The 13,141-nt window shown below is 34.1% G+C and overlaps 1 protein-coding gene across 2 annotated transcripts; it reads left to right on the plus strand.

Moving 5' to 3' along the window:
* The first annotated feature begins 5,177 nt into the window (after positions 1 to 5,177).
* LOC148302067 (alpha-amylase 1-like) lies at positions 5,178 to 12,815 on the plus strand. 2 transcript variants are annotated; one of them, XM_088272232.1, is made up of 10 exons: positions 5,178 to 5,297; positions 6,097 to 6,286; positions 7,102 to 7,247; positions 8,328 to 8,496; positions 8,602 to 8,717; positions 8,854 to 9,040; positions 9,133 to 9,321; positions 9,407 to 9,538; positions 10,243 to 10,443; positions 12,399 to 12,815. In XM_088272232.1, the coding sequence occupies exons 2-10, from the start codon at positions 6,107 to 6,109 to the stop codon at positions 12,564 to 12,566; spliced, it is 1,488 nt and encodes a 495-aa protein (XP_088128358.1). In that variant the 5' UTR covers positions 5,178 to 5,297; positions 6,097 to 6,106; the 3' UTR covers positions 12,567 to 12,815. The 2 variants fall into 2 exon arrangements, with proteins under 2 accessions (XP_088128358.1, XP_088128359.1); XM_088272233.1 differs by lacking the exon at positions 8,854 to 9,040 and having other exon boundaries at positions 5,193 to 5,297; positions 9,138 to 9,321.
* The last annotated feature ends 326 nt before the right edge of the window (positions 12,816 to 13,141 follow it).

Raw genomic sequence — 13,141 nt, forward strand, 5'->3', positions numbered from 1 at the left:
CAAAGATGAAGAAGAATATGGAAGTCTGGGCATTTACGGGGCTGACCAATTCTACCCATTATTGACCACCACACTACTCAAATTCTTGGAAGTTCTATATATATGAACCAATTTAGAAACCTTGTTCTTGAATCACTAGATCTTCACTAGATGTCTATAATCTATTTGTGAGATGTAAAGAAGCTTTTTATTAAGCAGAAACTCTTATATTAGTATGTGAGGTCTGAATCCTGGATTATAATCACACACATGAGAAACGCCAGATAATAATACCATTTTCATTTTCATTATTAAGCTTATAATTTGACCAGATAATTTATTTACAACATTTTGAGTGTGTCACACTCAAATGTTGTAAACAGTTACTTTAAGTTATTAAGAAGAAGAAAAGAAATATGACGTTAAGGAAAGAGCTCGGATTGAGAGAATTCTGCTCTATAGGAAAGAAAATGAAGATGGTATGGTAGGTACAATGAATAAGAGGAAAATAAGAGCATCAATGATGGCCTGAGCATCCGGTATTGCATACAACTTATAAGTTTATGTAAGTTAGACAACGTGTATGAGTATCTTCCTTTAAAAAATGGCTGGAAAGATGGACTTTTCAATTTGACAAAATGCATCATTACATGAATATCAATTATTTTCTTGAAGATACAACCCTTTTTGAATATTGCAACATCCTGTAGTCAGCCACGCTTTGCTGTAGCTCAGTCTGGTAAAATGATAAAACAATTTAATAGAAAACACATTTTCAATTTTAGAATAGTTAAATAATAAAAATATCGAAATAGCAGTGAAACAAAAATGTAATCAAAAATATTGAAAATCCTAAGTGACAGCAACTGTCAAGAAGCACGTTGCCCACCATGAGTCATATTTAGTATTGCATGTATCGCTGTTATGTTAAACAGATGGCGATGCACATTAAGGTTGAAAATGGGTTCAGTTTTTCTCATAAATATTTTTATTTTTACCTGTCTCAGCTAAAAACACATATCACAGGTATATTTAACAACATGCTCGTATTTGAATGCAATGTTGTATTAAATTTTCAAAGCAATCGATGAATGACTTTATATCATTTTTCAACATTTAAGATTTTGAATAAACGAACGTTCACATTTTTTACATATTGACATCTCAACATAAATGAAGAAGAATATGAAAGCCTGGGTATTTACAGGGATCACGACCTGTCGTAGGCTGGTTTAAGTGATCGCTTTATACACGTGTAACATTTACTATTCTACCCATGATTAATTTACCCACTGCTCAATTTTATTCAAACCCAGATTTGTGAATAAGGATTTGGACACACTTAAAATTATGTGAATTTAACTTTTTTATATACATTTTTTTTAACTAACATAAATTGTATACATTTATTCAAATAACAATTTTAAACTTTTTTTGTAGAGACCCACCAAGCCACCTTGTGTGTCTTGTCGGTGGAGTTCTTTTTTAAAACATTATTCATTGTTTTTAACCATTTTAACCAAAATACGCACAAAAAGAGAGAAAATTTTAAAGATATAAACATTTTACAATTTTCATAAAATAAACTCTTGATCATTTACCCATTCCTTTATTTTGCCTTTGTTACATATTTTATTTTGACCTCTAACATCCGTCGGCAACAAATTAAAAATGTTCGGAACGATATATTGCAGTGTTCGACTCCCATATTCATTGTTAATTCTTGGGACTGTGAAATCTTCGTTGTGTGTAAAACGTGTATCATGGTTGTGTACTAGAAGATTTCGATATTTTTGTCTAGTTTGTTGCTCAACGATGATACTCATCCACAATATTCCACGTACCGGCAGTAATTTTAAATGTTTATTTATCAAGATTGGATTGTTCCTTTGATTATGTATCACTCACTACTCCTTTCAAGAACGTCATAAATCAAAAATCGTAAATTTTCAGTTGTGCATGTTTTCGTAATGCCCAGAAAATGTACTATATTCCAGCAAAAGAGGCATATGTTTAACTAAATATTTACCCGCTACAGGACAGAAAGTGTTGTTTTTGCATTTTGAAGAAAAGGTATTTTTTAATTTTTTTTTTTTAAATAAACTAAATATTTTTCAAATAGAGAAAAAACCTTCAGGTTTTACCTAAAAAGATCTGTTGCACAGTAAAAAGTTCAAAAAGTGGCTTGATATTTATTTTTAATACATTGTATTATATTTTTAAACTTTAAAAACGATCTCCTGAAAAATCAATTTTTTATTTATTTATGACGTTATTGAAAGGAGTGAGCGATATATGACTGGGTACAATCATTTTGACTATGGAATATTGCAGATTTTGAACAATTTTTTAATTTGTTTTCGTCGAATGTCCCCAAGACTTAATTCCATATCTTAATATGGATTCCACTAAAGAATAGTGAATAATCTTTAAGGTCTGTTTAGGCAGGATAAAGTACAAATTTTAAAAAGTACTCCCTAGAGCCCGCAGACGATCACAGACTTTTATAATATGCGAATCCCAATAATTAATATTGAATTATATTATGAATGGAAACCGAACCCCCTATACCAATTTTACAGTCAGTCTACCCAAATTAATTGGTTTTTAATATTAAACTATCAATATCAAAAACCAATCAATCATTCTCACGATAAACAAGATCTGTACTTACCTTATCTTAATACTTTAAAATTTTAATCTTAAAACCCAAATTGTGCACTTAAAATCGATTAAAATTATAATAATATTTACTGAAATGCAACGTAATGGATCATTTATATCTGGGGTTTTTATTCAATTTAACTTATAACAAAGGAATATTATACGTATGTACTTTTATTATCTATATAAGTCATAAAAATATTAGTAAAATATCCGCAAAAAAATTTAAAATTTAATCCTTGATTTATGGCTTTATTTGAAAATCAGCCGTATTTAAAGCGTCAATCGTAACATTCAAAACAGTTTATGTTTTGAATTGGCGAAAAGTTTAGCCTGTTATTCAAAAGTAGTGAGTATATTTTAATATTTTCACTTTTTATGTTGTTTCACGATTCGTGGTTTTGAATTTTTAACATTATCTGAAAATTGCCCATGTTTAAAGAGTCACTCGTGACATTCAAATATATAATATATATACACGAATGCCACAAATTGGACGCGTTTCAGAAAATTTTGTATTATTCAAGTTGACATGTATCGATTCGTAGCAGTGCCCTACGCACCGTATTATTATTATTATTAATGCAACTATTTTTTTAATTATTTTTTTATGCAAAGCTGTTCAATTCCCGAACAAATAAAATAAAATAAAAATTAAATAAATAAAACGGTCATAAGAATACGTCATAAAAAAGCCAACCCATCATCACTTTCTGTTAAAAAAGCACATATCTGTCATTCTTTCATTCTTGTATTCCCTAGTCAAAGCTATTTCTAGAAAAAGAAATTGGTGACATTTAGTTTCCACTAAAGAAAACGTAATTTAATGCTAACGCGTTTATTATGTATGGCAGTGGTTCTGAAGTCAGGGAGCACTTTTGATCATAAGGAAAATTCGTGGTGCACCAAAACTAAAGACTTAACAAAAATTTAACTGATTATTTTATTACAAACAAGTTAAAAATTACATTAGTTAAAAAAAAACAAATACTTCAATGAAACTTTTTGCGACAAAAATTATTTATTGTGACACTTGAGTTTGTCGACTTTTACAAATTTCAGCGATATTAAGTCTAATATTTGATATAGCTACTCTCATTTCTTCATCCAAATTGCTAAGCCAAGGGTCAGAAATTAAGGGTCAGAAATCCTTCAATGAACCTACCATTGATGGAGCACCGTCTATACAAATTCCTACACATAACTCCCATTATATTTTCATCTGTTTTAATTATGATGATATTGAATGTTGACCGCTGTTGTGGGGTGAGCGCACACAACTTCACTTTGCAAGGGCGCTGCCATATAGCTATTATATTTGCTCAAAACTCAAATCGCACAATAAATGAGCCAGCATTAAATTTTGGTTTTCATAATTTCGCGTAGCACCTGCAACAAGCTCGCGGAGCACCGGTTAAGAACCACTGATGTATGGTATGGGAAATGAAAGCAACCTTGAAGCAAAATCAACATTTGTATAAGAATATAGGTATATAAATTAAAACCAACCATCAGCAAACACATCAGTTTATAAATATGAAATGTGTTATTTCCACATTCTATAAATACTGTACGTACATCGTTTCCATAATGATTGTTTACACTTCATCACTTAGTGAGTAATCACTAATTCAATACAACAACAGCCTAAGTAATAAAACTTTGGTACATTTCATCATTTCAGCACACATCTTAAAACTGCAAATTCGCCTATTGTCGGGTTATGGTCCCGTGGTTAGTGTCGCGGACTCTTAAGTCAGACTTTCATGGTTCGAACCGACTCTCACACAATTTGATACTTATTTCTAATAATGAGCCGCTTAGGCTCACAGAAATAGTATTAAATTTAAGTATTTTTGTAAATAATAATAAAGTAAAAAACAAATATTTCTCTTTTAAATATCAAATATTAAATAAAAACATTAATTACCTACTTTACTTTCAACTGACTATGAAATCTAGCTACGTCTTATACAATACCGTTTATCGTTGCCCAACTTAGGCTTAAGTTTTATAGGCTATTCCCACTTGTGAGTTGGTTTACTCTTTATGTTTAAAGATAATATAATTTTATGTGATTCATGATTAAAAATTCTACATTGCATTTAAAGACATGTTTTTATTTGTATACACCAGTGACAAGTAAAAACACAAAACAAGGTTATTTGACCGAAATGGTAGTGCCATCTGTTAAACATCACAGCAACACAACATTGCTCATGGCGGAGAGCGTGCTTCTTTGTATTGTCACAATTTCGATTGCATTGTTGTTTTGTAGATTTTAAATATTTTTATTGCTTCATAAGGAAATGTTAAATTGAATATATGATATCGATTTTTTTTTTATTTTATTTAACCACACTGAGCTTACAACTACGCGTAAATAAACGATGAAAAGAATTAATAATAAGGTAAATTGAATGACAGTTTATTAATCGTAAAAAAATATTTTATGATATTTTGGAATTGTATACTACTTGCCATGAACATAATTGAGTTTACGAGTAAATACACAATAATTGTCTCATAATTTTACACAAGTTAGTTGACTTTGGTGGTCACAACATCTTCTGCAATAGGTACAATTTACGGACTTATTAATTACGAACAATTAACAGACGGGTACGTCTCAAAACCGGTACACAAAAATCTCGGTGAGTGGTCAAATATGTAATAATATTACAGTAAAACCTCAATAAAACGGACCTCTATTTAACGAACTTTGGACATAGCGGATAAAAAACCAGCCAAATCCTTTTAAAAAATCAATACGTCCTTTTAATATGTATTATACATGCTTAAATTCAAGTGCCGCAAGTATGTAAATATTTTTTAGTGGCCATGATAATGACGTCTGCGTACCGACCAACGTCGAGTTGGAATCGGATCTAGCTAACTAACCGAGCTAACTACTAATCATAGGAACTTGGTAATTTTACAAATTTCGTATTTATTTAGATTAGCAAAGAAAGAAACATTGAAGGCTATAAAATGTAAATTTACAGTACAATGAAGACACAAGTATCTTATTATTTTCACTTCTTGTTCATGAAAAGAATCGCTTTTCAAGAGTGGTCTGTCAGGAAGCCTAGAGCTTCTGTATTATATCTGGGAATGCGGTTGGGAGCTTTCAATATCTCCACTCAAGGAGCGAATATATGAAAAGTAATATTTATATTAACACTCTCCTTATCATTCATCGTTCCCTTTGTATAATACCTAATAATTTAGTTGGTTTTTTATTAAATTTACTTCTACTTTTAAAAATATTCCCATAGTGGGCTTAGTTTTGTTCAAATGTCAGACCGTAATAATTTCATCATAATGACCTGTTTATTAAAGTGGTATTACACAAAGTGAACGATGAATGATAAGAAGAGTGTTATATTACCATACCACAAAGTTAACAATGCTTTTAATATACAAAATATAATATTTATACAATTTTTAAAGGTCTTTGAAGATGTGGATTGCCATAGCCCTCTTGCTGGGGGCTCTCTGCAGTAGTTCCTACGCACAGCACAAGGACCTCCACTACTGGGGTGACAGGTCTGTCATGGTCCATCTGTTTGAGTGGAAGTGGGGAGACATAGCTGCCGAATGCGAGAGATTTCTTGCACCCAGGGGATTTGGAGGGGTCCAGGTAATTTGATTTTTGCTTCTCACAATAGGAAAGATATGATTTGTAGTGTAATTAAAAATATCGCAAGACTTAGCATTATTACCTGTTGAAAAATTTTATGAATATATATTTCTTTAAAACTGTGAGCATTTTACTCCATGTTTTATATAACTATCCTTTCTTCTACGAATCCCTTTCATTGACTATACCGGGGTGCTTCTAGAAAATTTGGTGGTGGATTTATAAACTTGTATTTATTTATATTAGCAGTGACAGGGATATTGAAAGCTTTTGAATGTTAATTCACAGTAAAATCGGGATACAATTATGTTTCACATTTTCAATCATTTTTGCAACGCAAGTTCAAAAAAATTGCTTTGCAAGAATAAGTCTGTGAAGAAGCCTAGTATCAGAGCTGGGAATTTTCAATATATAATCCATTCTTCGCTTGAATATCTTCTTCTTCTTCTTCTTTTGTACCTACTCCTCACTCCTTCTGACTGCTGATGGTGCTACGAGTACTTTTGTTACTACGCAGGTGGTGGATGTCATCATTTCTCCATGTGGGATGATCCTGGTTTCTTGGGATTGGCACTCTTATAATGTTTCATCTCATACGGTTTTTAATTTATCATGGTAATTCACTGTGCAAGTTCTTTCTTCAGTAAAAGAAATTATACTGCTGTCTTTTTAGCATGGTATTTTTTTTCTAGGAATATGGAAGTTCACAAAAAATATTTTCTACCATTTCAGAAAGTTTATTTGAGGATTTTATAAAATGAATGTGATAAATTGTTTTGCCTTAATCGACGATTTACTCATTATTTTATTTCCAGATTTCACCTCCAAGTGAAAATTTGAAAATCGGAAATAGGCCCTGGTGGGAGAGATACCAGCCTATCTCTTACAACTTGGTGACTCGTTCTGGAGATGAGAACGCTTTCAGGAACATGGTCGACAGATGCAACAAAGTTGGAGTCAGGTTAGTCACAAACATAAAATCTCAGCACTTAAATATGTATATTTCTTCATCTCAACATGACTCATGATCGAGAATCGTGACAACTATGACTAATTGCTGTCATAACCCCGCATCTTTGGGCGCTAACAAGAGCAGTTGACAGATTTTATCTGGTCTGACTACTGCGTGTGAGATCTCTCTCATGTGAGTTTCCTCCACAACCATCTTCTCTCCTTGCTTGATGGTGGATATATTGGAGAATCTTGTCAACCTCATTTTTAAGACAACGAAAGCGTTGGTGCGTCTGACTATCCATGGTGTTCTTAGCACGCGCCTCCAGCAGTATATATCAGAGGCGTCTGTTAATGTTTTTGAGTTTTTGGGGTGTGGTGAAGGGGAAGACGACGGTCGTGTTGAAAAGGTATTTATTGGTCAACAAAGGCTACACAAAACGGTCCGGTGTAGCGGTGGCGTAGTGAGACGTGACGGGTCGAATCGATGTAGTTGTAGCGTGGCCGTAGATGGACTGTCGGGCTGACCGGAGTAACTTCTTGATGCTGACGAGGGTGCTGGACTGGAGATCGTAGCGAGGTCTTGATGCGGTGTTCTCGTGACGACGTCGGTAGACGGGTGTCGACTGTATGATGGTACCGGCTACGTTCCCAGTGTAGGAGTGAGAGAGGGAGGCCCAGGCTGTTCCCCTTTTATATGGTTTGGGAACTCTTTGTTCCTTTGTCTTGAAATGTTAGTCAAAACAAATTGCAATGGGACGTGTGCAATCCATTGTTCCCGGTCACTGCCTCCTTTGTTCTGCATAGTTGCAGTGATATACTTCTGAGAATTCGTTCTTATTATCAGTAGGGGTGACTGGCTTGCTGACCGCTACAAGTTTACATAAAAAATATTACATAATGTACTCTCATTTTAGTTATTTGACCTTACCTCCCTTTGGGAGGGTCCGATACCTTGCGGGAAACCCGCCTGGCACAGCGCGGGTGTAAACTGTGCACCTTCGAGTTAAGCTTAGACTATGATGTTCTCTGCGTTAATCTTACCATGATGTTTGTGTGAAAGCACTAAAATAAAGATTTGACCTTACAGGATTTACCCCGACGTAGTCATCAACCACATGACCGGCGGAGGTGGCGGACAGGGAACTGGGGGATCCAGTACTCAATCTGGAAGCAGGAATTACCCTGCAGTGCCATACGGAAATAACGATTTCAACCATCCGATTTGCGGCATAACCAACTACAACGATCCAGTTCAGGTACTCTTAGATAGTAAAAATCTCACATCATTTGATGTTATTTATGTAGTCACGTATTTTAAATTTTTTCAATACCAAATCTCATATATATATCCAAATTAATAGGTTCGAAACTGCGAGCTTGTGGGACTCCATGATTTAAATCAAGGATCTGAATACGTTAGAGGCAAGATTGTCGATTTCATGAACAAAATGATCGATATTGGAGTTGCGGGATTCAGGTAAATTAGCTTTATCAAACTTTTAATTCAAGTAGATGAGGTTTTGATTGGTACTAAATTCGATAATCTTTCGAAAAATAGCAGTAATATTAACGCCAGTACCAGATCGCAGCACAAAGATGTATGTAACTTACAGAGTTGACGCTGCCAAGCATATGTGGCCTGGAGACTTGAGAATCATCTATGGAAGGTTGAAGAACCTCAACACTGCTTACTTTCCAAGTGGATCTCGTCCATACATAGTCCAGGAAGTCATAGATCTTGGTGGAGAAGCCATCTCTAAGGGAGAATATACTCCACTGGCTCCAGTCACCGAATTCAGAGTAAGAAAACTAGACGTTTTATATCACGAAATCAATTTAAAGTACCAATGGTTCTGTAGTTAGTTAGCTTCAAAATTTCCAAAAAATTACAGTTCAGCGCTGAGATAGGAAGATTATTTAGAGGACAAAACGCCCTGAAGTGGATGTCCAACTGGGGTCCCGCGTGGGGTATGGTCGCTCATGGAGATGGTCTTAACTTCGTAGACAATCACGATAACCAGAGAGGACACGGAGCTGGTGGTGCCAGTGTGCTAACATACAAGCAGTCTAAACAATACAAGGTACGTACTTTTGCATTTTACTCATAATTACTTTTTTAAAGATCATAATCGGATGATAAATTTGATATATTTTTTTTACGTTTAGGGAGCGACAGCTTTCAATTTGGCGCATCCTTATGGAGAACCACGTATCATGAGCAGCTTCGCATTCACCAACTCAGAAGTTGGTCCACCACAGGACGGAGGTGGTAACATCGTCAGTCCATCCATCAACGCTGTAAGTTTAACAAAATATTATGCATGCGAGAACTAAATAAGTCTTCCTGACCTTCGAGGATTGTCAGACATATTGACAGAGTGTATAACGCAGAGTATTTCTAAAATCGATTGCATTTTTGTCAAATGCCTATAAGTTGTTGGTTAGATAACCATTGGCATCATTCCCGAGAGATAGTCAAAGTCCCCCAAAGTCAGGATAAGAACAGAAACATCAATTTCAAAGTGTACACGAGAATCGTTAGATGCTTTATCCTTTCAGTGCTTCTCTGTGGCGCCAAAAGCCAACTTTGAACTCTTACCCAAGCTTTCACAAAGGAAATTGAAGCATTTTAATTGCAGTGCTAAAGAATGATGTTCAAAATACCATAGGAGAGTTCGAAGGGAAAACGTTTCAAAACCCTTGGGAAAAGAAAGAAAGAGAAGTTATAGATACTATAATGAATCTTAAATATGTAAGAAGCTAGAGAAAACGAATTTATATGTATTATACTAGTATTACAAGTGGTAGGTAAACGCAATATAGGAAGAAGACACTTGAAATAGTGATTCCACTGCAGCACTAAGTCGCTGTAAAGCATCAGCAGACAAAGCAAAAATTACCAGGATGATTGTTTACCTTCAATATCTCTTACCTTCAATAAGCCTCTCTAGGCTCAATAAGAAGTGAAGTAAAATTAATATACATATTTCATGTGTTCTCAGGATGAAACCTGTGGAAACGGTTGGGTATGTGAACACAGATGGCGCCAGATCTTCAACATGGTTGGCTTCAGGAACGCAGTGAAGGGAACTCAGATGAATAACTGGTGGGACAATGGCAGCAACCAGATTGCCTTCTGCAGAGGGGGAAAGGGATTCATTGCATTCAACAATGATGGATACGATCTCAACCAGAGTTTACAGGTAAAAAAAATTATTCAATGACTTTTAAAAGACAATTCATGGATCGAACTTTTATTATAGTTTAAACAACAATACAATTCATATTATATTTTGACATCTCATCAACGATGAAGAAGAATATGGTCGAATATAAGTCGGGGCATCACGGGGCCGACGACCGTCATAGGCTGGTTTCAGTCCAGACTTCCGTATTCTTCTTCATCTTTGATGAGGTGTCAAAAAAAAACGAAAAATAACCCCTATAATTGGAGATAATCCAAATTTGTGAACAAGTATTTGGACACACTAAAAATGTTGTAAAACAATATAATTGTTAATGTCGGCGTTGATGTTGATAACGAATATCTAATTCAAAACATTCCACGAGTAGGTATCTCTTGTCAACGATAATTTTATCAATACTTGAATTACATTTAAAATAAATAAAGATTACAACTGTAATTTTCATCTTGTACAGTCTTTAGAGTATGATGGAGTTCGTACATAAAGAACTTTGCTTGACGTCAAACAATCAAGTATGCCCAAATTTTCATGACACGTTTGTTGACAAGATGAAATAATTTATTTTCCAATAAAATACCCAGTGGTAGATAAAGCAAATCAGTTTTGATATTGTACATTCAATTATCTGATAACGGCGCTAATTACAAATATTCGGATTGATTCGATGTGACCTGATCTTCATTTATATGAGGGAAAGATCTAGAAATGGGATATATGTATTTAGAAGTATACAGATGACATAGTTGAAGGAGTATAGGGAGATGAATATCACTGCTGCTTGAAAAATGAAATGGAGAAATAGACATAATGACAAAGGTTCTCCTATAAATTTATGTGTATGATATTTTGTATATTAAAAGCATCGATAACTTTGTGGTATGGTAATAAAACACTCTCCTTATATAATACCACTTTTATAAACACTTATTAGTGACTACCGGTTTCGGAAAATTATTGCATCGCCAGGTCATTAAAATAAAATTATTACGATTTGACATTTGTATAAAAATAAAATTTTAAAAGAGAGAAAGAAGACAAATGAATTACAAATGTCAAATCGTAATAATTTTATTTTAATGACCTGACGATGGAATGATATTCCGAAACCGGTAAGTAATAAGTGTTTATAAAAATGGTATTACATAAAGTAATCAATGGATGATAAAGAGAGTATTTTATGTGTATGAGTTCCTCGAGGACTAACACAAGTCAGTCATTTTCATATATGGATAGTTAGTCTGACTTTAAATCGCAATTTTTTGTTATATTGACATCTCAACATATGAAAGTCAAAGTATTTACAGGGCTCACGACCTGTTATAGGCTGGTTTGAGTGACCACTTTATACGCGTGTAACATCCACCATTCTACCCATGATTGACAACGGCACTACTAAATCTTTGGAACTCATACATATATCACACCGTTCTCACGTCGCTTCATATTTGAGTTCGCAGAGCATCAGTGGTTGATTCGTGAAAGCTTTTATTTAGCAGAGACCCTTTTATTTATTTAAATGTATCCAAAATCCTTACCGAATTATTTTACATACTGGGAGACACCTGAAAACATGATTTAATTTTATTTATACAGCTTATAATTTGACCGGTTACAGTTGAACCTCTTATAACAAGCAATTCGCATAACGAGTAAAAAAAAAGAAATAGTTGCTCCCTTAACGAGCGAAATTTCGCATAGCGAGTTACAGAGAAAGAGCAAGTCCCTATTTCGCGACATTTACTTGTGAGCTCCCGCGTCAGTCAAAAAAAAGGTTTCTAGTATAGTAAGATTCTGACTCGAATTATGCTCGTTATGAGAGGTTCCACTGTACTTAATTCACAACATTTTGGGCTGTTTACAAATCTGGGATTCTCCACTTAGGAGTTATTTTTACATTTTGACATCTCAACATCTCGGATTTTTGTTCTTTCGTATTTTATTATTTTTTCCAGACTTGCCTGCCGGCTGGAAACTATTGCGATGTCATTTCTGGATCCAAGTCTGGAAGCTCTTGCACTGGGAAGACCATCACTGTCGGAGGAGACGGAAGAGCGCATATCTCTATTAGAACTAATGAGGATGACATGGTTCTAGCTATACATGCTGGTTCCAAGACATAGACCCCAAAAATAATCATGAGATCATTGAAATTACGTGTTTTATTTGTAATCATTTTTTCCTTATTACCGGATTTTAGATAGAGCATAAAGATGAGAATGATTTATCGTCAGTAACAATATGAATTCTTTTATAATCATCTTTGACGATCATTTATCGAATCTGTCAAAATAAATTAAGATTTATTTGAAATATATTGTTTGAAGTGTTTACCAATCAGATAAAAATGATAATAAATTATCTTAAATAAATTTATTTCATTAATTATTATGTATTCGTTTTATAAAATCGGAAAATCCCTCACACATTAGAATTTCTGATAACGAGTAATTCGAGCATAACGAGCAACAAAAAAGCGAAATAGGTGGCTCCCTTAACGAGCGACATTTCGCATAACGAGACACAGAGAAAGGGCAAGTCTCTTTTTCGTGAAAAAGTGTCGTGTCAAAAAAAATGTCGTGACATTCACTTGTGAGTTAGTCAAAACAAAAAATGTTTCGCTTAACGAGTAAGATTCTTGAACGAATTATGCTCGTTATGAGAGGTTCCACTGTAATCATGTTTTGTAATGTTCCTG

This window comes from Brachycentrus maculatus, unplaced genomic scaffold (genome assembly GCF_059751285.1).
Source record: "Brachycentrus maculatus isolate JH-2025_06_01 unplaced genomic scaffold, ASM5975128v1 h1tg000483l, whole genome shotgun sequence".
Lineage (NCBI taxonomy): Eukaryota > Metazoa > Arthropoda > Insecta > Trichoptera > Brachycentridae > Brachycentrus > Brachycentrus maculatus.